This window comes from Silene latifolia, chromosome 7 (assembly GCF_048544455.1).
Source record: "Silene latifolia isolate original U9 population chromosome 7, ASM4854445v1, whole genome shotgun sequence".
NCBI lineage: Eukaryota > Viridiplantae > Streptophyta > Magnoliopsida > Caryophyllales > Caryophyllaceae > Silene > Silene latifolia.
This window is the reverse complement of record NC_133532.1, coordinates 110,581,894-110,609,853: the sequence shown is the minus strand read 5'-3', so window position 1 is coordinate 110,609,853 and position 27,960 is coordinate 110,581,894. Positions and strand designations below refer to the sequence as shown.

Below are 27,960 nucleotides of genomic sequence, written 5' to 3'. Positions count from 1 at the left end.
AAAAACTGTGTTCGGGTTGGAAAACGACATCCTTACAAAGCTTAGGCCGAAGACCAGAGCGGAATCCAAAAAATCCGGCTTCGGTCTGATTGATCCCAGTCCGGACCGAATTATGCACATTGCACCCCTTCTAGGCTACTAGGGACCTGAAAGGAGAGCTTAAACATTACCCAATTGCATTCTTTTACAGTTGGGAAAAAAAAAGTCCAACCCAACTCCCTCTCTAATCGCAGTAAGTGGATTATACATCCGATGTACTACCACCAGTTTTATAATTTCTGAACATAATAATAAAGTTTTTGAGTTTTGTTTTAAAAATTATGAGTTTTACCATACAGTTTCTGAGTTCATTCACAAAACATTAAGATTAAGCTCAAAACATTACGATAAACCTCAAAAACATTACCTACAAACTTAGATAAATTTGAGTTTTGACGGGAAAAAAATAAATAAAATCTAACTTATAATAAACTTTAATAAGCTAAGACATATGCTCAAAAATAAATAAAATTTGAGATAATAAGCACAGAAAAACATCACTAACTCTTCTATAAGACTGTCCTATAACATAAGACGGACTCAATTGAAGAGTTAGGTCAGTTAGCCCAACAAACAATCAAAACTAAAATAAATACTGCCACAAACCTCTTTCATACGTACAATCTTAAACATAACTTACGGCAGACCTCACGCTTTCCACCACCTCCGCAATCCACTTTCCTTCTACAGCAATCGCCTCTGCAATGTTGTCATCCATAGGCCATAGCCGATGACACCAACACTTCCGTGCACCGATCAACTGCACAAACAAAGAACGCCAACGGTTAGATTTGACTTTTTCTACCAACAAGTCAGCAACTGAAGAAACCCAAAGTTCCACATGTGAGGGTTGTCCCACATTGATAAAAGAGGAGAAGAATTACCACTTTATAAGGCAAGGGGCTACTCCCTCTATCGCCAATTGGTTTTAGAGTGGAACCCTCTTGGGCCTACGTTGTGGACTCTTTCTCCTCCGTTTGGGTGCGGTCCAGGCCCGTTGTTGAATTTAACAGCAGATTAAAATTCTGCATTTCAAAACTTTAATTTTTGTTTTAACTTGAATTATTTTGGTTTTAATTTGCAAACCAAGAACTTTAAGTTAAAAACTGAGTTTTAATTGAACTCAAAATTTTTACTAATCTTTAAAACTCATAATTTTCTCGTCTAACAGCAGGGAGGAGAGGGGAAAATTACAAAGCAATAGAAGTGGTGAGGTAGAGAGCAGAGCAAAGAGGCGCACTATAGCAGCGAGAGAGAGAGAGAGGGGGCAAGATGAGCAAAGAGGAAGTGCCGACGAAGGAGACTAACGTGCTGAAAGGTCACGAAGGCGCAGTATTAGCAGCACGTTTCAATGGCGACGGTAATTATTGTTTGAGTTGTGGCAAGGATCGTACTATACGCCTTTGGAATCCTCACCGTGGTATTCACATCAAAACCTACAAATCTCATGGCCGTGAAGTTCGCGACGTTCACGTTTCTCCGTACTTCCTCTTTCTCCTCATTTACTTCTTTTTAATTCTATTTTTATTGCTTTTTATTTGTCTTTTAATTCCTTCTTATAATCATGATGATGATAGTAGAGAATTGTCGTAATCAACAAGTAGGTGTAGTATGATTGATAGGTTGCTCACATTGCCGAGTTTAGGGATTCGATTCTTGCCTATTGGAAATTTGGAATGGGGGAGGTGTCTTGGCTAGTCGTTTACTTATTCGGAGATTACTACCATTGCCGCTTTTCTCTGGTTTACGAGAGTAAAACATTGTTGTTAATAATATACTCCCTCCGTTCACATCATTTGTTTACCTTTGCTTTTGGCACAAACACCAAGGAAAGAGGAGAGAACCAATTGTTCGATGATAAGTAAGACACCCCAAATTGAAATCCCTCCATCCAATTAAAAGGTTAGTCTTAACCATGTCCTGGGTACTGTTGGTTATCCTATATATACTTTTTCTTCTTTCACCTATTGGCTCGCTATCTTTCCAAGCTTGGCCTTGGCCTTGGTTTTCTTTTTCCATATTATCTTGCACGATTAATTATTGTTTAGATTTTACGGTATGATGCTATTGTGTCATTTATATGTGTTAGATCAGTAGAAAGGCTGCCCGCTATGGATCTTTCTACTTTTCTGGTGTATGCTAGCAAATTTATGTAACATGTTAAACGAAGTCATGTAGACCTATAGAAAGATGAATCAGTTAAGACGATTGGCATATGAGACGGAGACCACATGATGCCCCAATTAGGAGGATTGAAAATTAGGGAATGGAAACGTTGCAAGGAGTAGAGGAGATTGACGAAAACTTGGATAAAAGTTATTAAAAACGATATGCTTCCTTTGTCCCAGTCAATTCCTTACATATTCCATTAATGGTTGTCTTGATGAATTCTTTATTTTTTCTTCATAAGCATATTTTTACTTTGTTACATTACTAAATAGGCCTTGCAAAACCGTGTGCAAATGGACCCTTAAAAAGTAGAAGAGAGAAATAAGGGTAACTTTGTACATTTGTTTTATACCTTGGACTTAATGTAAAAAGCAAACGTAAATGCATTGGGACGAAAGGAGTAAGGGTTGTTGGATTGGAGAAAATATGGCGACTGAGAGGACAATGTGAAAGGAAATAACAAAAGTCAAGAATGGAGTTCCATTCTTACTTATTTTTATTATTTTAATTATTTTATTCACTTAATAATTAATTTTATTTTCATTCTTATTTTTTAATATCATACTATTAGTTACTTTTAATTAATTTTTAAGACTTCAAGCGTTCTCCTATTATCATCTTGGAAATATGGATGACTTCTTTATTTGAGATGATTTGATTTTTCTTTACATTTTGTATTTTCGTATGTATGTATTTATATTATTACAAATCAAAATTAATTTTTAATTTAAATATTTTATTGCTGGTAGTTTATTTATTTATTCTATTTTATCCAAATTGCTTTAAAAACAAAAAAAAAGTTTTCTTGTTTTATTACCTTCATAGCTTTATGTTTAGATCAACTACTTGTCATGTTCACCTTTCCCGTTTTCTATATTAAATATTTTTAAAAAAAAAAAATTATTGCTGTTAGTTTTATTTATTTATTCTATTTTATCCAAATTGCATTTAAAACAAAAAAGAGTTTTCTCGTTTTGTTACCTTCATAACTTAATGATTGGATCAACTACTTATCATGTTCACCTTTCCAGTTTTCTACATTCATTTTCTTTCATTTAATTTTTTATGCAGCAGGTCTTCGACGGTTTCAAATGATAATTCATATTAGGTGATCCTATACCAATTCGGGATCAAGGCTGCGATGTTGTTGTTGTAAATATAGTGGTTATCTTTCCTTTTATGTGCAGTTAAGCAAGGCGTATTGAATTAAGGAAATGGAATCATTTTATGTGTTAATAGTCTTAAACTCTTAATATTAACGTGGAAGCCAAATGATAATCCGCTTTGTATTTAATTAAAGTTACTTTAATTCGATCTTTGGTTTTTGTCCTTTGCCTTCTTTGAGCTTCTTAAGCGCGTCTGAAAAACTAGTCCTTGGTCTGTATTTAGTTGACTTACATGCTATGTTACTTCCACTCTTCACTTTTCGAGCCATACCCATGTGGACACGATACGGCATTGATAAGAGTATGGATTCCATTCCCGACACTTATTAGTCCGACGCTTCACCTAAGGGAGCTGAACTAGTGAGGCTCGCAGAACAAAAGTAGGAGAAGAGCTGTTTATAAGGCATTTAGCATTATATTTAATGATTTTAAGTCTTAATTGTCAAACTTCTTTCCATTATACAAAAAAAAATGGAATATTTCAAATATAGAAGTGTATTTTTCCTTTAAAGAGTGTCCAAGCACCCCCACCCTCATTTTAGGACAGGGTCCCCGTGTCTCAAAATTTTTGTGCTGAACTCGACACTTGATATGTACCCGTGTGACGTGTCCAACATTCATACCTAGTCAGAGTAACATAGAGTACATGTCTTTGTGCAGCTTTCTTAGTTCTTAGTGTTGGCGTTTCATATTTTTGAGTTCTCAGCTAAAGAATTATGTAAATAAATACTTTAGGGCCGTACATGACTGTATGTTGCCTAATGCTACAACAACAACAACATCAGAGCCTTAATCCCAAAATGATTTGGAAAAGGAAAAATGAAAAACAAAAGGGAGAGCGAAACATAATACAAAAGTCAAGGTAAACTTATAGATTTTAAAATCGAAGTCCGGATTTTTTTTATAAAAACTTAAAATTTAAATCGAGAATAAAGATTAAAACGATTTTGAAAACCGAAGTAAAATTTAAGGGTTCGGATACCTTAAAAGTAAACTAAGTAAAATATATAAGAAAGTTGTTGGTAAAAAAGGTGTAATAAAGGAGAGAAGAACAAATAAATTTTTTTAAAAATTAAATAAAAACACTAAATATGTCAAATAACATCAAATACTAAAAATTCACATGTATCCTTTCCCTCTATTGTGCCCTCTCCGTCACCATTCTCTCCTCAAGCCCCAGAAATCTCATATCATGCTCTATCACTCTCAACCATGTCTGTCTCGGTCTCCCTCTACCCCTAGGAACCTTTTATGTTCTCCAAGCCTCCAGTTAGGAACTGGTGCGTCCATAGGTCTAATGCTAATTCTACCAAAAAGTTGTCCAGTATGATGAGGCCACATCTTAACTTCTGCTAACCCACGGCTGAATTTTTTTTCAGAGATAACTCAAAGCTAGCATCCTGTGGTGGTGACCGCCAAATTTTTTACTGGGACGTGTCAAATGGTCGTGTAATTCGAAAATTTCGTGGACATGATAGCGAGGTTGGTTTATAAATTTTTCATATATCTCTCTGCTCATTTACGTCATTGTATTTTTAAATTCATCTATTGAACACACACATAAACTTATACACGTGAAATATTTTTATGAAATGGCTCTAGCCAAGATTTTTTCCATTTCCAATAAAACCAGTAACTCGTTGTTCTTTGGAATATAATTAAATAAAGCAAAATTGACTCTGTAGACTATTTAGGCTTATTAGATTGTGAATTAGTAAATATTCAGCAACTCAGTACACTTTTCATTATGGGGTATGGTTGCATATATCAACCCCAGGTCATCTGCCATATACGGGAGCCTTTTGTTACCAGCCCATGTCGTTGCCCTTAGCTGATGTCATGCCATGGTGAAAAGCGGAATTGTCCTAATCCTTCCTATATCAACTGAGAATATGTATAATCTAGGTGTGTATATTCAGATTCACTAAAAGATATTTATTAAAGTTAAGTGTGAACTACGAGAATTTAGTCTTTTGGGAAACTTAGTGAGAATGTGAAATACTAGTAATATGTAATTAGGTGTATTTTCAACCAGAATCACTAAAAGATACTCCCTCGATCCCGGTCATTTGTTTATCTTTGGTTTTGGCACGAAGAGCAGTGAGAGAGGAGGGGACCATTTATGGTTATTGTTATTGGATGACAAGTGGACAATAATGGATGTGGAAAATCGAAACACCCATTAGAAGCATGCCTAATATCGAGAGGTAAACAAATGAATGAGATACCCAAAAATGGAATAGGTAAACAAATGAACTGGATAAAATGAGTGTTTATTAAAAGTTAGATTTGAACTACCAGACAAAATATTGGAGGTTGGCTACTCTAAAAAGATAAATTTATTCTTGTGTGAAATTTAGTGAGAATATGAAATGGCTTTCAGTGAAAGTCATTAGATCAGTCTTCATCCAGTTGTGCTAAGTCAGTGAAAATGGTTTGCCATGTGGAAGTTTATCTAGGTTTAATCCTGAACTATTGCATTCATGAGATGCCATAATTTTTCCAAAGAACAATAAACGCTAGTATTTAGTCAATTGTTCTTCAACTGTGCCAATGTGCAATTCCAGACAGTGAAGGGTGGTTTAAAATTTTTGAGCTAATGCGATGTACAGAGCCACAGAGAAGAGGAGTGCTGTAGCGTTAGTATTTTAGGAATTTCAGCGTGGTAGAAGTTTCTTCATATTCTCGTTTTTGTCCGGAGCTTCCATTACTGTGGGTCTCTTCAATGGTTTGGGTATGTTGAAGGTTCGGAACATCAAATGGACATAAATGTTTAACACTCTGGGTGCAATTCCATCACCTAGTTCTCTGGTGGATGAGAAGCTTATAAGGTAGGGACGTAGGACCGAAGTAACGTCAATGTAGGATTAATTCACGGAAGATGATTTGGTTGTCTTAACATTTTTAAAAATGGGAAGATCTCATCTTCAGGGCTATGGATGTGAAATAGCTGTGTAGGTGTGGTGCAGTCTGTTGTAGGTCTAATATTGGTATGTTGCCTCACACGCTAGAGTTGGACTGTGCTATTCTGGTCCTGAGTGTACAAGAATTTGACTATAGTGGGTTACTTGTGTCAATTGTGAGCACTGTACAACATAAATTATTCGGGCAATTTTCAAATGAACGAGGTAGATGGTTTTTCTGTATGAAGATAGGGTAGATAGTGTTTAGAACTTTTTTTGGATTGGATTAAGCTCAAATCTTGTCATTCTTAGGGGTTGTCATTACAAGTCTTTGTAATGCTCTATTTCTCCACTCCTATATCAAGTTGATTAAATATTTAAATATATGTCGGTCACTAATGAGCCATCTGATCCCAATAACTGAGCAACAGTTCACTCTTAGTGCTATCTCACAGAAACTTTATTTTATACAGTTTTGCTGAGGTACTTAATTAGTAACTCTTATTTCTTCAAAGAGTAATCTGATCTTTGTAAGTCTGCCATTATATGCATCTGCTATTTACTCCATTGAGTTAGTGGACAAGAGATTTGTGTAACTCTGAATTTCTTGCAGGTAAATGCGGTGAAGTTCAATGAGTCTGCCTCTGTTATAGTATCAGCAGGATATGATCGTTCTGTGCGTGCTTGGGACTGTAGATCACATAGTACTGAGCCCATTCAGGTAGTCCTTGTTACCTTGTGGATTCTCACTTTGTGTGATTGGTGTCATTACGTTAGTCGGGTACAATTGTTCTTTGATTGTTGATTTACAAATTTGTTACCAATAATCCTCTGTTTTAGATTTTTGACATGAATGATTAATTTATCCAGATCATTGACACTTTTCAAGATAGTGTTATGTCAGTGTGCTTGACAAATAGTGAAATTATTGCTGGAAGTGTAGATGGGACAGTTCGAACATTTGACATCCGAATCGGTAGGTATGTAACTTGTCTCAGTCTAATAATATGTACTGTTTGTAATATGCAACTTACAATCAAATAATCATAAATTCATAAGCATCCTTTCTAGGTGCTCTTGAAGTGACTTATGTTTCCACTCAGACAATATTCATCTCACTGAAATAAAATGGAATATTGATATTTCGTTGGATGTGAACAGGGAGCTGTCAGATGTCTTGGGACAGCCTGTGAACTGTATCTCTTTATCGAATGATGGTAACTGCATTCTAGCCAGTTGTTTAGATTCTACCTTACGTTTCCTTGACAGGTTTGTGATCTTCCTATATCATCAAGAATTTTATTTGGAAATCTATATCTGCTAACTCCTCTACTCCAAATGTCGGTAGGACTGCCGGGGAGCTCCTGCAAGAATATAAAGGTCACGTGTGCAAGGTTTGGATGCTATTTTTTTGTTACCTCTAATAAATACTCGTTATTGTTCTCCTTACTACTTGATTCCTTTCCAATGGCTTACTTTACCAACTGTGAAAATTTGATGTATATCATTTTCCATGGTACTGCAACATTAGTCGTACAAACTGGACTGCTGCCTTACCAACTCCGATGCTCACGTGGTTGGTGGCTCTGAGGACGGGTATATCTTCTTCTGGGATTTGGTGGATGCATCTGTGGTGTCAAGATTTCGAGCTCATGCGTCAGTGGTAATGTTTAAGGGCATACTCTTCTTTCTCATTACACATGAGCCTTACACTGATGCCAATAGGGAGATTTTGACTTTGACCTAAATTCTGAAGTAATATTTCAAACTTTTTTGAATGACTCGAAACCTAATCAAAATCTATATTTAGTCTGATTTCCTTTTGTGATTGATGGGTTACTGCGGTACTGCCTGATGTTCCTTTTAGCGTTTCAGCTACTTAGATATTCAGTTTCGTACCCTTGAGCCCGCTTTTGCTTTTGTGCATTTGCTCTTTACCTGTTCGACTATATCTGTATTTTGCCATTGATAAGCATCGGTAGCCTATGTTTCTTAGACTCGACTAGAAGAATAGACATGATTGTGTGTGAAAGTATCAGACTCAACTATTGTACGAGAAATCCTTTTTTTGGCTTGGAATTTAGATTCCAAGTGTCGTACCATGTTTGAGAGTTGAGTCTCCAGCATGGTACTTAAGGTGATATGAAGAGTCTGAGACTCCGAGTAACATAGTTGGGGGCACCGTCCATTTCAGTTTCATTTCAAATAGGAAGCCTCTCGGCCTCAAGCTACTTGAAATCGAAGTTTAATAAAGTTCTAATGAATTAATGACTTTATAATTTCGCATGTATGTGTAACTGTATCCAGCATGAATAGTTTATGCTGTCTTATTCTGCCGCTTCAATTATCAGACACGACACGGTATCGAGTGATGGGCACGGCTATTTTTTAATAGTGTGGTAGTTCTGTGTAGCATAAAATGGCACTGCCAAATTGGAGTGTAGAAGTAACATTGGTCTTATGTCAAAATTGGTGTTGCATCGACCTTGATTACAACCGCTGTACTATCTGCAGGTTACAAGCGTGAGTTATCATCCTAAGAATGACTCCATGATAACTGCTTCTGTTGATGGAACCATCCGTGTCTGGAAAACACCAGAGGCCGCCTAATATCTAAAGGTTTTCATTATCTTCCCTGCACTTCTGAATTTTTCATTCACACCGCATATTTTACTAGCAGGGTTTGATGCCTTTAGTTTAGTTATCTCATAGACTTAAGTTAGGCCGACTAATGAAAGAGTCGGTGATAGGAACCTGAACATATTTTGAAATATTTTATTAAGCGGGGGTCTTTAAGGCACTGGAGTAATGTTGTATTATTATTATTCACAACTGACGAATTTTAAATTTCAGCACAGGCAATGCGTGAAATGTACAAAAAGAAAATTATGTCTCCACTATCTCGGAACCCCGGAGGCTCCAAAGGTGAAGCGATCGAATGTATAAGGACTTGATGAAACTTTCGAACAGTTAGACATACATGGAAATCACAGCATCTAACTAGGACGGACGCTTGAGCTTTGTGAGCAAAGTCGTCAACGTCAACCAGGTTTACATATTTGGTAATTTTGTAATGTTTTTCTTCATTCAAACATTTTTATATTATTATTATGGAGAAGTTTGAATTGAACGTTGCTTGGTACTCCTTTTGCCATTTTTTATCTACAAGCCTTTACTACTTTGGGTTGCATTTAATTGTGCAAAGCAAAGCGTGTTTACCGTCATCTTGTTTACAATATTTTTGCTTGGACGAAAAGGAAACTGCTCACTTTTTCCATCAACGCTTTCCCTTGTGTTACTTGTTAGTTGTTACAATACTCCCCCTTCCATTTATTTGAATTCAATTCTCTATGAATTCTAATCCCTCTGTCTTGGTCATTTGTTTAACTATTCTACTTTTGGGTGTCTTAGTCAATTGTTTACCCGTCTATTTTAGGAATATCTTTGATGGACAATTTGATACTCCATACTCATTTTGGTTCACTTGTCATCTATTGACCCTCTTTTCTTTCCTTGGTCTTTGTGCCAAAATCAAAGGTAAATAAATGACTTGGACGAAGGAAGTATATTGGTTAATATAAAATCACATAAAGACTCATTTGTTGTTGACGGTTTCCTCATATATATTCACCTAAAATCTTTTGCCAAAAGGAAAATTTGTCGAGAATGTAGCTATTTATAAGGAGTATAACAATCGATTATTAGTTTTAAAGACTTTTATTCGAACCCTTTCCATGAAAATTAAAAGAAAGTTTTAAAGGGGTATTAATTCGGTTAATTAACATGTGAATTTAAGATCAAAAGTTGGGTAACTTGTGTTGGACCTCTTACGATTTCCTTTTTTTGGATGCGGCCTTGACTCAAATTTTCACTTAAGAATCTTTTTAATTGTGTGTGTTTATTTGTGGTCATATATGCTCTTGAATTTACATTTTTACTCAAATCCTATTTTCATTCACATCAACGTGGTAAAGATTAATCGGTCCGTTTTTTTAAGACCATTGCTTTTGGTCTGAAATAAGACGGGTAACATGTCATCATTTTACAATAAAATGTTGTTATTTTCTGATAACATGTTACCATTATTGTTCACATCATTTTCAGGGTAAAAAATGACACCTCCAGTCATAACATTTTGTGAATTAATTGGTTACATTTTCATAAAAAATGGCAATATTTTATCCGTCTGACAAATAAGACAAAAAGTGTCTGTCTGAAACAATAATTTGTGAAGATTAATAGTTTTAACAAAAGTAAAATTGCACAGTGAATAAAGATACATACTCCATAGTAGTCATAATAAGTTGCTAATAACTACTCGGAGTATTATTAATCCTCCGCAGTAATTATAGTGATTTAAATTTTAATTATTAACATAGTTTCAACTAAGTGAATTTTTTCACAACTCAGTGTAACACAGAATCAGATATTTTTTCAACTGATACAAGTAGAGCCTTGAAACATAGGGATTACGGAGTATGGTATGAATCATGTGAAATGTATACAAATGCGTAATTACGTATGTATGAAGGACACCGGCAAAGACGAAGTAGTTTCGTACAATTGACTATCACACTTGAAATATTGGGACATGCCAACAGAATCCAGATCCTGCCCAGATTCTGAGATCCAGATCCTACGGAGCGGATATGAATCGCGATATTTAAGATCCAGTGGATTAGGATATGGATATGGATCGTATGGTCGAGATCCAGATCCTACCCTTAGATCCATTTTTATTTCATTTTCTTAAAAAATAAGTTCAGCTAAACAAATAGTAAAATTATATGCTTTGTTCTTTTAATTTTTTTCATAATTCAAACCATGATTTTTTCTGATTAACATTTTTTGGTTAAAAAAAGATATTTTTTTTAGTGTTATTGTAATTTCATAAGACTTTATTTTTATGTTTTTAGAACTTTAGCTCTATTATTAGTATCTAATAAAGGAAAATAGTATGTTATGTCGTAGTAAAATACAAAAATAATATTTTCATGTTTTAAGAGGGACTTTTCTTTTATTATCAAAAGGATATGGATATATCCTGATCCAATCCAGATCCTGCGGATCCGGATATGGATATGGGAATTTCAGATCCTGTAAATATGGATCGGATCTGGATCTTATAGGATCCTATCCAGATCCTACCCATTGTCATCCCTAATTGGGACCCACGTCGGACATTTTATGCTCCCCCAACTTTACGTCCAATATTTTAGGGGTGTTTGGTTGGGGAGTATGGAATTGATGGGAATGGATATCACCGATTCAAGTGTTTGGTTGACCATTTTTGGAATGGATTTAGAAATCCAAGGGTTTCTCAATCCACCTCAATCCCTTGGAATCCCATACTCTACTCCTCCCCCAAGTTTCTAAATCCAATCCCCCCTGGATACAAAACCTAAAATTAAAAAAGAAAAAAAAAACCAAATTGTTGTTGTTATAATCTACGTAAGTCTTCATCTTCTACTTTCATAATATTTTTTTTTTGCTTTTATAAAAAATTTGCTTGTGATTAATCATAGGTATACATGATTCGTTGCAATAATACATGTGTCTATTGCTTTAAACAATATTTACGGGTTGTATGACGACTCGTATGACAATTGCCTTAAAAAATTGTGTTGTTGTATAAGTAATATTGAAATATGCACATGATTGAATTATTTTCGCAGGATTGAATAGTAGAGTTCATTGTCTATGACCAGTTACATTCCGTCTGTTGATTGAATTACAATCCATTACAAAATTGAACCAAACAAGTGTTAAAAGGTATGGGGTTCTAATAGAGCTGATCAAGTGCGGGTCGGCCCGTTCGGCCCAGTCCGTTCAGCCCGCTTAAATAGTGGGCTTGGATAAGAAAAATAAAAAACTAAACGGGTAACGGACAAGATAACTAGGCCCGCCAGTATAAATGGACGGACTTGGACTAAACAAAATTACCCATGGGCGGCCCGCTAGGTGTGACATCCGTACACTTCGAACCCTTAGTTTTATTTATGCTATGTAGTTTCATTTCCTCTTGTATATATTTAGTAATTCCTTTCCTAGTTTAGCATAGTTAGCATTAGCTTTTTCTTTCCCTAAATGGGTGTATCACTATTCTGAACTAAACTTGTAAAATCAATGTTTCCTGCTACCAGGATGTAAATATCAAATTTCCCTCTTTGGGGAGTACTAGTCAATCAAACATCTGCTTCCCACCAAGTTGCCTTCTTATTGCTTGTTGTTGCTTTCTTGTGAACGACTCTTGCCTTCACCTCTCTAACAAGCCCGTGTGTGTCGATCGAGACTAGGATTTCGACACCCACAACCCGAGACCGATTACGAGTGCCTAGTGCTTGACAAACACTAGTGCCTAACGCTCTCGCTTTCATTCTTGTCAAAGTGTTTAGACAAAGGTGCGCGTCACGCCCCGACTCAAAGTTTCGGACCGTGACATTTGGTATCGAGCCGGTCTTCTTGACGGGGGCTGTCAGATACGATGGCAACAAAAGCGGTAGAACCAAGTGGGACTAAAAGTGACACTAAGGTCAAAGTGGCGGCTTTAGAGAAATTGATGGACGAGAAAATTCCATCCTTGGAGGCTCTCATTGTGAGTTTGGGGAATACTCACCAAGGAGTTGAGGAGACGGTAAAGGGGCATGATGCCCACTTCGAGGCCGTAGACGAGTCCATAGAGGGGCATGAGAGCCGCCTTGTGGCCGTCGAAGAAGCGATTCCGAAAGAGTATAACTCGGATATGGGTTATCTCTATGAAAAAGTCGAGCAACTCGAGAACATGTGCAATACCTTGATGAAAATGGCCGCGGACGGGAGTTTTGGTGGAACTCCTAAGGTGAAGCCGCCTACACCCCTCAAGTATAGTGGGGCAAGAGATTCGAAAGAAGTCGATAACTTCATCTTCGACATGGAACAATACTTCCGAGTGAGTGCGCTCAACGAAGGTCTAAAGGTCAGTACCGCGAGTATGTACCTAACGGATGATGCTAAACAATGGTGGCGCTCGAAGCATGCCGAGATCGAGGCAGGGACCATTAGACTAGAGTCATGGGATGATTTCAAACGACTCTTCAAGGAACAATTCTACCCGGAGAACACCGATTTCCTAGCTGGAAGGAAATTAAAGAACTTGAAACATACAGGCTCGATTCGCGATTATGTGAAAGCGTATTCGGCTTGTATGTTGGAGATAGCGGACATGACCGAGAAGGATCGGGTGTTTCAGTTTATTGATGGTTTGAAGGAGTGGGCTCAGTGAGAAATCATGCGACAGCGACCTGAGTCCCTCTCAGCTGCGATGACAGCGGCTGAAAGACTAGTTGACTATTACACGGAGCGCGAAACCTCCCAGAAGAAGGGATTCGCTGCAACGGGCGGAGGCAACCAAAGGTTTGGAGGGACGACTTCACAAGCAAGACCTCCCTCTACGGGTAATAGTCGGTTCCGTCCCGGAGGTGATAATAGGAGATGGGGTCCGACGAATTCCACTCCAACCTCTTCTAAGGGTAGTAATTCTGAAGCGTCGACTGCTAGGAAGCCGTTCACGTGCTTTCTTTGTAGAGGACCGCACCGAATGTCCGAGTGCCCTCACCAGGGGGAGTTCAACACCCTTAAGAAGAATTTGTCCAAGATGTCGGTAGAACAGAATCCCGAGGGGGTAGGCCATGATGCAGAGGGGTGCGATGATGATGAGGCCAGTGAGCAAGGAGAAATGGCTCGAATGGGAGCAGTCCACATGATGTGCTCAATGGACAAAGGCGCTGAGCGCTCCGAGACCAAGTCCACTAATCGATGTACGTGGAGATAAACGTCAATGGAAAGGCTACTCGAGCAATGATAGATACATGAGCCTCCCATAATTTCGTCACCCCCGACGAAGCGAAGAGACTCGGAATGAAGTTGAACCGAGAAGGAGGAAGCATGAAAGCTATCAACTCCAAAGCCTTGCCGATTCAGGGCGTGGCTAGAGAAGTGGTGATCAAGATGGGCGAATGGACGGGGAAGCTCGACTTCACCAGCGTCCCGATGGATGACTTCAAGATCGTCCTCGGCATGGATTTTCTGAAGCGGACCCCGATCTTTCTGGCGCCTCACAATGGATCTTTAATAATGGTGGGATCAAAACCATGTCTTGTGAAAGCTGTTGAAGCTGACCGAAAGCAAAAGGGGCCACTCCTCTCGGCAATGCAGTTGAAGAGGGGACTTCAAAAGAGAGAGCCTATATACTTGTGTACAGTGTCCATGAAAGAAGACACCTTTGCTGAATGCGTAGACCCACAAGTAGAGAAGGTGCTAGAGGACAACAAGGACTTGATGCCTGATCAGCTACCTATGAGTCTGCCACCCCGACGTTCGGTAGACCATCAAATTGAATTACTCCCGGGCACAAGACCCCCTGCTCGAGGGCCATATCGGATGGCACCTCCCGAACTAGCGGAACTACGAAGACAACTAGACGATCTGATTCGCTCGGGGTCGATACGACCTTCCAAAGGTTCCTATGGAGCCCTTGTGCTCTTCCAGAAGAAACAGGACGGTAGTCTGAGATTGTATATCGACTACCGGGCTCTGAACAAGCTAACGGTGAGGAACCGCTACCCCATCCCATTGGTAGAGGATTTGTTCGATCAATTACAAGGCGCGGTATACTTCACCACGCTCGACCTAAGATCTGGTTATCATCAAGTTCGAATTGCCGAAGGAGATGAGCCGAAGACTGTTTGTGTGACGAGGTATGGGTCTTTTGAATGGTTGGTCATGCCCTTTGGCTTGACGAACGCCCCTGCAACGCTTTGTACGTTGATGAACCATGTTTTCCATGAGTACCTGGACAAATTCGTGGTGGTATATCTGGACGATATTGTTGTATATAGTCGCTCGTTGGCTGAACACGTAAAACACTTGGAGTTGGTGTTCGCGAAGCTCCGAGAGAACCACCTATTCGTGAAGAGAGAGAAATGTGAATTTGTCCAACCCGAAGTGAATTTCCTTTGTCACATAGTGGGCAAAGGCAAACTGAAGATGGATCCGAAGAAGATTGCCGCTATCAAGGACTGGGGAACCCCAGGGAATGTGTCTGAGCTCCGCTCTTTCTTGGGGCTCGCAAACTACTATCGAAGATTCATCCGAGCGTATTCGAAAATTGCTTCCCCGCTCACCGACTTGTTGAAGAAGGATAATAAGTGGGAGTGGTCTATCGACAAGAAGAGGGCCTTTGAGAAGCTCAAGGAAGCGGTGGTACAGGAACCGGTCTTGGCGTTGCCGGATATCACGAAGCCTTTTGAAGTTGAGACGGATGCATCTGATTACGCCCTCGGGGGGGTGCTACTCCAAGAGGGTCACCCTGTGGCTTTCGAGAGCAGAAAGTTTAATGGAGCCGAGACTCGTTATGCGGTACAAGAGAAAGAACTCCTAGCTATTGTTCATTGCTTGCGGGGATGGAGGCATTATCTCTTGGGATCAAAGTTCGTTGTCAAGATTGATAATACCGCAGCATCTCACTTCTTGACTCAGCCCAAGCTGAAAAGCCGACAAGATAGATGGCAAGAATTGTTGGCATAGTTCGATGTGGAATTCGCTTACAGACCAGGAGCCGCAAACAGAGTCGCTGATGCCCTAAGCCGAAGATGTGATTTGGCCACATTGCACACGATTGCTCATTTGTCTACCACCACAGTGGCTACCGACATTCAGGCTAAGGTGAAAGAGCACCTCGACCTGGACCCGGTGGCAAGGAATCTGAAACAATTAGCCATCGAAGGGAAGACTCGCAAATTTTGGATGGAGGATGGTCTCTTGTTCATGAAGGGACATCGGATCTTTGTTCCAAAAGCGGCAGGGCTGCGAAGGATTCTCTTGCAAGAGTGCCACGATACATTGTGGGCAGGTCATCCGGGGTGGCAGAGAACCTTATGCCTACTGAAGAGAAGCTACTACTTGGCCGCAGATGAAGGATGATGTGATGGAATACACAAAGACCTGTCTGATCTGTCAACAAGACAAGGGAGAGAAACAGAAGCCGAGGGGGCTACTAAATCCCTTACCGGTACCAACTCGTCCATGGGAAAGTATCTCGATGGACTTCATATCTGGGTTACCGAAGGTAGGGGCTCTCAGTGTGATCCTTGTCGTTGTGGATCGCTTCTCGAAGTATGCCACATTCATTCCCCTTCCGAAGACGTGCAGTGCTGAAGAGACGGCCACGATGTTCTTCAAGAATGTTGTGAAATATTGGGGATTACCTCAAAGTATAGTCAGTGATCGTGACTCTCGCTTCACGGGACTATTTTGGGGAGAATTGTTCCAACTCCTGGGCTCTAAACTTCGGATGTCCTCAAGTTACCATCCTCAAACAGATGGCCAGACAGAAAGATTCAATAGCATGTTGGAAGAGTACTTGAGACATTTTGTGGGCGCAACCCAGATGGAGTGGGTGCGCCTCCTAGATGTTGCCCAGTTCTGTTTTAATGTTCAAACGAGCTCCTCTTCTAACAAGAGCCCGTTTGAGCTTGTCACAGGTCAACAACCATTGCTGCCTCCCACAGTTGCAGATTCTTATGGTGGCCGGACGAAGAAAGCTCACGAGTTTGCCAAAGAATGGAATGTCAATGCCGAGATTGCTCGCGCTTACTTGGAGAAGGCATCCCGCCGCATGAAGAAGTGGGCAGATGCGAACCGGAGGCCAAGAGAGTTTAAGGTAGGTGACATGGTCATGGTGAAGCTGAATAAGGAGCAGATGAGATTTCTTAGGGGAAGAGACAAGCGGCTGGTGCGAAAGTATGAAGGCCCCATCCAAGTGATCAAGCGGATTGGGGAAGTTGCTTACAAGCTTGACCGCCCGCTCGGATGAAGTGTCGCCGGTCTTCCATGTGAGCCGCTTGAAGCCGTACCATCCGGATCCCGAAGATCCAACCCGCAACAAGAGCAAGCGCGCCAACATCCATTCCAATCAACTTCCAAAGAACATCACCGACTAATCCACCTTGAAGACTTGAAGAGTTCCGGCGTTGCGAGGACGGCGACAGATTAGGTGGGGGAGAGTGTGACGATCCGTACACTTCGAACCCTTAGTTTTATTTATGCTATGTAGTTTCATTTCCTCTTGTATATATTTAGTAATTCCTTTCCTAGTTTAGCATAGTTAGCATTAGCTTTTTCTTTCCCTAAATGGGTGTATCGCTATTCTGAACTAAACTTGTAAAATAAATGTTTCCTGCTACCAGGATGTAAATATCAAATTTCCCTCTTTGGGGAGTACTAGTCAATCAAACATCTGCTTCCCACCAAGTTGCCTTCTTATTGCTTGTTGTTGCTTTCTTGTGAACGACTCTTGCCTTCACCTCTCTAACAAGCCCGTGTGTGTCGATCGAGACTAGGATTTCGACACCCACAACCCGAGACCGATTACGAGTGCCTAGTGCTTGACAAACACTAGTGCCTAACGCTCTCGCTTTCATTCTTGTCAAAGTGTTTAGACAAAGGTGCGCGTCACGCCCCGACTCAAAGTTTCGGACCGTGACACTAGGCCCGCTATTAAAAGTAACCTCTTAAAAGTTCTCAAAAACCCTCAATCCTCCGACGTTCTCTGCTCATTTCATTTACAATTTGTACACTCTAAACAAATTAGGTAGCGCAAATGAATACTTATGTCTTACGTATAAATGAAAGATTGCCGGTATATACACTTGTCGTATAAAGATTTTTCAAGAATGGACATGCTAACGGGATTGTCGTATAAAGATAGTACCTTTTAAGTATTTATTACATGGGAGTGTATGTAACCGCTAACAATGCCGCACAAAGACCAAGGCAAAAATGAACTTTTGATGTTTGTAGTATAACATTATCAAACTTGTGTTTTTTCCAAAATCTAGTAAACTTATCATTTGAAAATTAGCATACTTTCTTAAGGGTAAGGTTTTAAAGACAATTGTTAAGTTTTAGTAGCATGTAGCGATAACAAACTCGTGTTTTAATAAAAACACTAATTTCTGTATTTGATTTTAGTCAGGCCCGCGGGCTAGCCCGCTCTTTTGAAGTAGGCGGGTGCGGACAGTGGAAACTGGCCCGCTGAGCGGGCTTGGGCTATAAAATAAGGCCCGTCAGACACTTTTTTAAGAGTTGGGCCCGGCCCGTGTCCGGCCCAAGCCCGCTTTTGATCTGCTCTAGGTTCTAACTCCATTCCACCCTGAATTCTCATCCCAATTCATTCCATTCCCACACTTTAAACCAAACAACCCCTTATTTTTTACCACACAGTTTCTTACTCCCGAACTTGTGATTATGAACGCTGGTTATTGTCAACAATTTAGTCCCTACATTTGATGCGTGCTTGACCTCAAATCGAGTATGCTCAATTCTCAAATGCTCAATAATAGCAGTGGAACTAGCCAACTAGGTGTGATAATAAGTCGAGTCGAGCCCGAGCTTGGTTTTGCTTGGCTTGTGCTCATGAAACAAAATCAGTTCTTGAGCCAATCTCGAGTTTATCCGAGCTTGAAAAAATTAAATTTATTATTACTATGCTCAATAATAGCAGTGGAAATGACGCTATATTGGCAGGTCCGTTCCTGAGTTTCTTGGGGCCCTAGAAAAAAGTGTAAATTGGGGCCCCTTAAAAAAATACAATTTATCATAGGTTTTTTTTTTTTTTTCAAAAAAACATACCACATCAATTCTATTAATAATACGTTATACATGGTAGATTTGTAGTGAAGATTAAGAGGCGGTGGTGGAAAAGGGGATTTTTTTAACAGTTCGTCTCATTATAGACGGTCACTATCCGTCTATAGCTATAGACAGATAGTGGCCCTCTCATACAATTAAAGTGGGAGGGCAAGTAGGGGTATCCATTTCCAACTCACTTGCACTATTCATTTTCATTTGTAAGAGGAAACATTGCTTTGTTTTTGCTTAATTAGATTTTGGGTCTTGAAAAAAAAAGGGTGAGAAAGAGTCCGGATAAGAAATTTGAAAATCATTGCTTTGTTTTTGCTTAATAGGTCCAGTCTTTCATTTTTGGTTTTCGGTTCGGTCCGAATTGGTCCGGTCTTGGATCAATGCTTGGCCCTACCCGGGCTCATTATTTCTCCATTATTTTCTTTGTAAATTCCATTTCCCTACTCGGGCTCATGCTTAACTCTCCCATCCAATTCAAAAGTAACATAGACCCACTTTTTCTATTAACAAAAAATCTCAAATTGCAATCAACAACTCATTTATGATTTTTCATCCTTATATCCCCTTCCTATCTCCTTTCCTCCATCATCAATAACTTATACTTCCTCTCATTCAGACTAAAGGTAACATAAAACCATTTTTTATGAGGAAAAAAGTAGGTTCATGTTATCTTTAATCTGGATGGGAGGAAGTACTCGTTAACATTTTGGATAAGCATGATTTGCATTTTTTACACCCAAGTGTCCAACCTCACAATCTCAATTAATCGCCGACTCTTCCACCGCTGTTGGCTGAATGAATTTTAAATGGAGGCTTATTCCGGCTACACAGTGTTGCATACAGTGGAGTGGTACTCGTCTTTGGTTATGATTGGTTAATAAAGATACTGTGTACTAACCTTAATTTACACCACTATAACAGTCTGAGGACGGAGTTTACGGGACTCATTGCAGATAGCATGTTTGGAGTGTTCAATACTTGGACACCAACTTATCTGCCAAAATCAGTCTACAAGCATCTCTAACATTGCCGGAACTGAAACAATAGAAGGAAACATTTGGACAGCGACGTGATATGCAACTTGAAGCTCATTGGTGCCGCCATCTTCTACATCTTTTAGTTGAATCTAACCATAGGGTCTCTTGTTATATAGTTGAAGGCTTTTTTAGCTCTTATGCTTTTGCAGACGTGGATAACACAACACAATGCAGTATTTGTTCGTTTTACATATAGGAGATTTCGTGTCTTCATGACGTGCAAAACAAGATAGGTTTAAGGACACCATACGTCCACGCTTTAAAGTCAAAACGTAAACAAGTGTGCATTGGAAACAAGTTTAAGCTTCATTACAGTTTACAAACATCAGAACCATGGATGACCATATGAACAAATATCTTTTCGCTGGGCTTTGGCAAGGAGCTCAGGCTCCTATTGCACATTTAGAGGTATATACTTCTCTCGCCGCATGTGGAACATTCGAAACCTTCAGGATGGACAACCACGCCCCGGTTAAATCTCATCTTCTCAAGAGGTGGAACGATCTCTGTAGACCAGAACAACAGAGAACAGCAAGGCAAGTTTAAAATTGATAGCACAACTGCCAAGGCTAAAATTTGATCCAAGTTACAAACAGAAATATTGATATGTTAATGTGCGTGACATACCGGGAGGGAAAAGTCGGGGTTCCAAAGGGCAGCAGACAAGTACATCATCATTGAAACAGGAAACTGAAGCAAAAAACAGCTCCACATGGGATTCAGGGTCATGCTTGCGCTTTGCTAAGAAGTTGGTATGGCTGACATACTCTTCTTCTCCTAGGGAGGGCTGTGCAGTGATAGGCCTCACGAGTTCATATTCAGCACCCTATAATCTCGATAGTCAAAGATATATCATCCCCAAGGTTAGACACAAAATAAAGGAGTGGCAGGGAGGAAGGAGGGGGAAACCTTGTTAGTCTTGTTGTAGTCTGCTAATGCAAGAGCTGCGGATTTGAGACGACTATAACTTTTCCAGAGTGAGGGGTCTGCATCTGCTCGATTCACCAACTTAGGAAGCATATGATAAATGCGAGTGAGACGTAAGTGTCCTTCTTCAGTGAATGCCTGACTCCAAGCTACCGCACAGCTAGTGTTTGTACAGCACCAAATATTGCAGAGACGTAAGTCATAACCAGGCAGCAGTTTATCCAAAACAATACAGAGTAAGCACTAAGCACTACGCAACACTTACAATTAAACAATAAACTCAATGTAATAGATAAACAGCACGTTATCATCAAAAAGCACACACAATAATTTGTCTTGTTCGTGATCCAGTTAACAATTTGAAGCGAGCATTTTGTTTTTAAGTTAAACGTTAGTATCCTACAACCTCCAGCTCAAACAAGTAGTGGTCCCAAAAGAACGATCATGCTTCCTATTTAAGTTTGCAGGGAAGTGACAAATCACGCCAAAACTTTTGCCACTTCAATCCATAAGTTCACTTAAGAAGAACGTATCCGGTATTCCCCATAATTCCACAAGATTGACATAACATGCAATTAATTCAAATACGAATTTCATAAGAAAATATCACCCAATAAGTATCAAATCGGGCACTATGTTAAGTAGGTCTAAAAATCATTAGTAGTATAAAAATAATAGTGTCGCTTGACTTAACTATGCAAATAAACTTTGTAGCCATCTATAGTTACCATTAACTTCAATTTTCAAACCCAGGTATAATGGGTTTTGCTTTTCTTGCCATCACTCTTACAATTAATCAACAGGTTGCTCGCTAAATAAAACATGAACAAAGCAGTTTAATTATGCATACAAAGTATTTCGTACCTAACAGCAAGAACAGAAAAAAATGAGAATACGTGCTCTATGCAATGGTAAACAAATTAGTAATAATTATAGATAACCGTTCAACAACAACAATGCATATTTGAACAATGAATTCAAGTGCTATTTATACAGCATACATTGCCATCACATCAGCTTGAACGCGCACGGTTACTTTAGTAAGGTAATAGCACATAGTGGGATTAATGGCAATGCATTGACTATAGAGAGTGATTTTCCACTCCCCACTTACACTTACCAAATCAATTTAACACTTTCTCAGAAACAATATATAAGTTGGAAAAAACATACAGCTTGCTAATCCATTTACGGTCAATTTTGGCAAGGCCTATTTTCGCCTTCACATCGTCATCAATAGCGTTGAGATCCACCCTTAACCTGAAAACAATATAACCAACTTCTCAGTTTTCAGCATATACTTGTCTAATCAGGTAAAAGTTTTTAAAAAAAAAAATCCATCTCCAGGAGCCTAATAGACTTACAGATAGAGAATTCTAGCCATATGAGGATCACGAGGAACAAATTTATGCTTATTGTTGCGGCTACCACGAACTTTCTTACTTTTGCCATTGTCTTTTGAAATAGGTCTGTTAAAAAGTAATCCAACTCTTAATGATAACATCATTTACCAAAAGTCCAAAACAATTTACAAGAAAAATTGCGAGTCTGTCACAAAAGAAACCAAGATTGAACATAAGAAGGAGTAAACAAGCCCTTGTTATTAAAAGCAAGAGAGATGTGAATTTACCTCTTTGTAAGAGAAGGGAAGTTTTTGGGGGGTGGGGTATTAGAGGACTCGAGATCCATGGTGGCAGTCAGAATATTGTTTAGTTTGAGCGAAGGCTCTTTGGGTTCACCACTTTCATCATTGCATGTTAAACATTCAAATCCTTCAGGGTGGATAACTCGTGCCGGCTTAAATTTTGCGTTTTCAAGAGGTGGAATGATATCTGGTGACGATGGATTATCAGCAATAAAAGAAACTTGATAGCAGAATTGCTAAGGGGCTAATATCACAAACAAGTAGTAAAATGATTGATTAAAGGCTTCCTAGAAATAGAGATATATATTGGAGTTGTACAACAAGGGAATAGACATACCAGGAGGAAAAAGTCGGGGTTCCACAGGGGAGCAGACAGTTACTTCGTTATAGATGTAGACAACTTCAGCAAAAAAAAGCTCTATAGGGGATTCAGAATCATCCTTGCGCTTTGCCAAGAAGTTGGCATGGCTGACATACTCACCTTGTTTTACGACTGGTTGGGCAGTGATAGGCTTCACAAGAAGATATTGAGCAGCCTAAAAAATCGGACAGTCAAAGATACATTTTGCAAGGTTAAATTGAAAACGAAAGGGCAGTTGGGGAAGTGGGGGAGAACCTCATTCCTCTTGTTGTAGTCCGCTAATCCAAGAACAGCAGATTCGAGACAACGGTAACTTCTCCACAGTGAGCTGTGTGCATCTGATCTTTTCACCAGCTTAGGAAGCATGTGCATGATGCGAGTGATACGCAAGTGTCCTTCCTCCGTGAATGCATGTTTATAATTGACCCATCCGCTAGTGTTTTTTATAGCACCAAAATATTACAAATACATCACTTCCATCTAAACAATACTCCATAAACTACAATGTATAATCCTTCCGTCCTGGTCATTTGTTGTCATTTTCCATATTAGGGTGTCCCAGTGAGTTGTTGTCCTTTCTATTTTAAGAATGAACAATTTGATCAATCACACTCAATTTGTTCCACTTGTCATCTAGTAATTGACCTTCTCCTCTTTCCCTGCTTCGCGCCAAAAAAAAGAACAACAATCGATTGGCCGGAACAGAAGGATTATAAATTTATCTGAATTGAAAAACATACAGCTTGATAAGCCAAGTACGATCAACTTTGGCAAAACCTTTTTTGGGCTTCACATTAGGATGAATGGCATGAAGATCGACTCTCAACCTGAAAAAAACACAAGCAAAGACGACATTGACATGGCAAGAAATCAATGAGAAAACTAAAGCCGTATAGCATTCACTTACAAATCAATAACTTTAGCGACATAAGGATTAGGAGGAACGAAGGTAGGCTCGCTAACATTTTCACTTTTGACGCTTTCATTCAATTTACCACCTAATTCCATTCTTGATTATTACGGAGAAACAACCATCATCATCATTTACTAAAAACAATTCACAGAAACAATATTGATTCAAACTCCAAATATTATTAACAATTGCGTAAACCCTAGAAATCAAATCAAAATAATACCGAGTACTTGTTTGTCAAAATCGTCATATTGTCACACATTTCCGAATCCATGCCCATACTTTTCTTGTCACTTTGATTCTCTCTCCCAATTTTGTGATGACACAATTGCTTCAAAAGAGGAGGCCATTTAAAGAGGAGAGTTTACGTTGGCTAAACATAGGAAATTTCTAGTACGAGGTGTGTTGGACCTGTTGGTAGATTTTTAGCCCCGTTTTAAGACCGTCCCAAACCAAGGTTACACATTAATAACCCATTTATAATAATATTAACAACAAATTTACATGAGATACTCAATTATATTCTCAATTATATTAACATGTACCCTTAGAGCATACATTAGAAAAATCCACAAATAATATAAAAGTGTAAAGACAAGAGAACTTTGTCAATTACTTAAGTCTTTTTCATCTCTAGGTTATTTTTGTTCTCCATTGTTCTAATTTGTTAACCTTATAAGGAGACAAATCGAGTTATAATTTTCAGTTGTGTGAGAGAGTGTATTTGGGATACGGAGTTGTACTCGAGTCGCACGATCGGGTTGGTCGTGGGGATTTTCTTTGTATCGGGTTTGGTTATAAAGGAAGTATTAATAAGAGAGAGAGAGAGAGAGAGAGAGAGAGAGAGAGAGAGAGATAATAGACTTATTAGTCCCCAAAAAATCATTGTAGCATTCAAGAAAGGCAGCTTCAATCTGGGCAGGTTCACTATGGAGGGAGCCATGAATGTCCTTAATACGGAGATATGAACTTGCCCTGCTTTAATTTATCTGTGGAAAAATGCGGCATTTTCATCACCCTCTTTAAGCCAGTCCACCTTTGCCTTCCGTTTTAAGTAGCTCAATTGGGCCGTGTGGAGGTGAGAATATTTCTGAGATGCAGCCCATTGTTCTAAGTTAACCTTTTAAGGAGATAAATTGAGTTGTAATTTTCAATTGTGTGAGTGAGTGTATTTGGGGTACGAGGTTGTACTCGAGTCGCATGATTGGGTTGGTCGTGGGATTTTCTCTTTAATCGGGTTTGGATATAAAGGAAGTATTAATAAGAGAGAGATAGTGGAAGTAAACCTTTAGAGGGTAGGTCGAACCACTTCAAAATTCTTGTATTTGTGCCTTTTATTTCTCGTTTTATTTTTGTTGCATATCTCGTTTATTACTCACGAATTCATCCAAGTCAGTACAACACAATGTGTACTGATTCAGAATCGTTTGTAAATGTACTTTTCGTTTAAAGTTTTAAAAGGCTACTAAATTAACCCCCTCTCTCTCTTAAGTACCAGATCGATAAATTCTAATAACTTGATATAGTTTACTTCCACAAGTCTATCCCGGAGTATAACATAATCACATTTGTATAATTAAAACCTTTGTTAACTTTGAAATATCCAACAATTGAATCAAATTATAGATGGATTATCGAAGGAAATCGAATACATACACATACATCATCTAATCCAATAATTAATACTCGTAATAGATTTAGATACTTGATAAGACAATGACAACGGGTGAGTAAAATAATGCCCCCTATTATATTCCAACATAATACGCACAACTGCATAAGTGAAACATGTTGCATCTAAAACAATAATGTAAAGATGTTTACATAAATTAGAAAGTACATTGATAAAGCATCATTGGACTATTTTAACCTCTACGACAATAATCCGTTGGTGATCATTCCTCATCATCGCTTTGGCTCGATAAACTTTGCCACGATTGACTTTGACTCGATGAATTAGCAGCATCCTCCTTAAAAACAACATTTCTTAAGTAAGACGAGTTTTTTCCAATGACAATATCAGCAATTCTTTCGTTGACCAATTCGAGCAAGTTGTTGATTCTGAGATCAGTAGCAGCCTAGCAAAACCCGAAAAAGAAATAAACATAGAGACTTGTTTTTAATAACTTCTTCAATTACAAAAATAAAATAAGATAGAATCACCCAATGCAATTCTTTCGTTGACCAACATAATTCTTTATATAATAAATTCATATGATTGTTTGCATAGTATAATGATACGATAGTTTAAATGAATCTCTTAATGATAAATTCACTCCTTTGAGGAATATATTGATTAGTTATACGATCGACCAAACTAAAATGAAGCGTGTCATCATAGTATGATAATGGAATAGATGATATCTTCGGGAACAGTCACATATCGAAAAACTGATAGCAACAAATCTCGTTTTTTGCCTTATATAATTTCAAATTGTCTAATATTGCTGCTATGCCTTGCAAGTTGTAACCATTTCTTTGCTATTTAAGTTGCCAATAAAAACTGTTACTAAACATAGCAAAATTTATTTTATACAAATTCTCATTTGTGATGGGTCAAGAATAGGGCCGGCCTTGGGCACGTGCAAGTGGTGTGGCTGCACAGGACCCCAGATCCAAGGGGCCCAATCGCATGACATATGGTTCGGGCCAAATTCTGCATATTGACCAAGAAGGGGGATTGATCCATCAACACTATATGGACGAATTGGGCTGGATAATCTGACAGCCTTGAGGAGCCCATAAGCATGGAGCAGCCACATGAACTTCAGGAAGACGTTGGGTCTAAGTTGGCAAGTCGTGACCTGGCGGCAGAAGAGGCCCAGCGAAGATACGGTTCGGTTGACTTATCATGCAAGCAACCTAAATCCTACTAGGGTTTGGGTCCTATATATAAGGCAAGGAAAGGAAGAGAGAACATTCATTCATACACATACATACTCTAGACGTTGTACTAGCAAGATAGTCGTGCCACAATTATTGTATTCGTCCTCCATATTACAAAGCTGGTGCAATCCTTGCAGGGTATCGTCCCCTTCCCACGGTCGTTTCCCATATTGGGTTTTCCGCTTCACCAAAGCCTTCGTGTCAAGTCTCTTATTTGCATCGTATTTACCTACGTACTATTCATACAAACATTGCTAATCTCACGAATAACGCATAAGATCACTTTGACCTAGTTTAACCTAATTCGGTAGAAAAATACCAAAACACATATCTATAGCGGATAATAATTAATTTAGCGCATATTATTAGCATAATACTCACGGTGACTCAGTAGTAAGAGATGTACTACATATCATCAAGGGTCTAGTGTTCGATTCTTGAACCATGTTTAACATTTAGTTAAATTTTATACAATAAGGTTGCTTATTTATATTGATAATAGTAGTTTGCTTTTGTCTTATCTAACTCACGTGAATAATACTTAACCCGTCGCAAGGGAGTTTATTTTAAAACCAAAACTCACGCTGGAGCAGATAATCAATTGATGCCCCATGAGAGAACAATCACTATAAGTCTATAATATGCACATATGTTTGATCATTTTCCATAAATTAAAGGGTTAGTGTAAGGTAACTAAACTGGATAACAATTTCATAGGCTACTATATATGCATAAAAACAATCTTTTAGAGCACTTTAAGAAATATCACTCCGTAGTATAATACTTTATCTGGTTCATTTTCATTCTAATCATTTGAGTAATTAAAAAACTTCTTACAAAATTACAAATATTATTATAAGGAAAATGATCATAACTCATTTAAAAAAACATTCACATTGTCCCTTTCGCCTATACAAATTCATTGACATAGACATATATGATAATATGAAACGAATTAAATAGATGGATGAGACAAAAAGTTTTGTAGAATGACAAATTATTTGTCCAATCTATCTATATGAGGTAGTGTTGACCCGTTTGACACTTAAGAGAGACATGTAATATGATCGTCTTAAGGAAGACCAACTGCTCCAACTACACTCCCAAATAATAACGTAACAATAAAGATCACCAGTCTTTTACACCACTATTTGATTTCTTTTGAGCTCTCTTATTGGCCCCTTGAATTCAGGAAAAAAAAAAAAGATTTTTAAAAAGTGAGTCTCTTTTGTA

General features: G+C 38.6%; 2 protein-coding genes across 4 annotated transcripts; one reads left to right on the top strand and one right to left on the bottom strand.

The window, feature by feature from the left end:
• Positions 1-658: 658 nt before the first annotated feature.
• LOC141592536 (uncharacterized) lies at positions 659-9,453 on the top strand. 3 transcript variants are annotated; one of them, XM_074413252.1, is made up of 10 exons: positions 659-823; positions 1,214-1,520; positions 4,754-4,856; positions 6,891-6,998; positions 7,148-7,257; positions 7,439-7,546; positions 7,626-7,671; positions 7,809-7,940; positions 8,792-8,896; positions 9,131-9,453. In XM_074413252.1, the coding sequence occupies exons 2-9, from the start codon at positions 1,312-1,314 to the stop codon at positions 8,885-8,887; spliced, it is 912 nt and encodes a 303-aa protein (XP_074269353.1). In that variant the 5' UTR covers positions 659-823; positions 1,214-1,311; the 3' UTR covers positions 8,888-8,896; positions 9,131-9,453. The 3 variants fall into 3 exon arrangements, with proteins under 3 accessions (XP_074269353.1, XP_074269354.1, XP_074269352.1); XM_074413253.1 differs by having other exon boundaries at positions 714-823; positions 1,211-1,520; positions 9,136-9,453; XM_074413251.1 differs by having other exon boundaries at positions 714-823; positions 1,211-1,520.
• Positions 9,454-20,179: 10,726 nt separating this feature from the next.
• Positions 20,180-24,250, bottom strand: LOC141592535 (uncharacterized). The gene is made up of 11 exons (XM_074413250.1): positions 24,065-24,250; positions 23,836-23,975; positions 23,669-23,755; positions 23,184-23,361; positions 22,905-23,103; positions 22,553-22,754; positions 22,287-22,391; positions 22,096-22,182; positions 20,905-21,082; positions 20,623-20,821; positions 20,180-20,501 (listed from the first exon to the last, which is right to left on the bottom strand). The coding sequence occupies exons 2-11, from the start codon at positions 23,934-23,936 to the stop codon at positions 20,398-20,400; spliced, it is 1,440 nt and encodes a 479-aa protein (XP_074269351.1). The 5' UTR covers positions 23,937-23,975; positions 24,065-24,250; the 3' UTR covers positions 20,180-20,397.
• Positions 24,251-27,960: the final 3,710 nt, after the last annotated feature.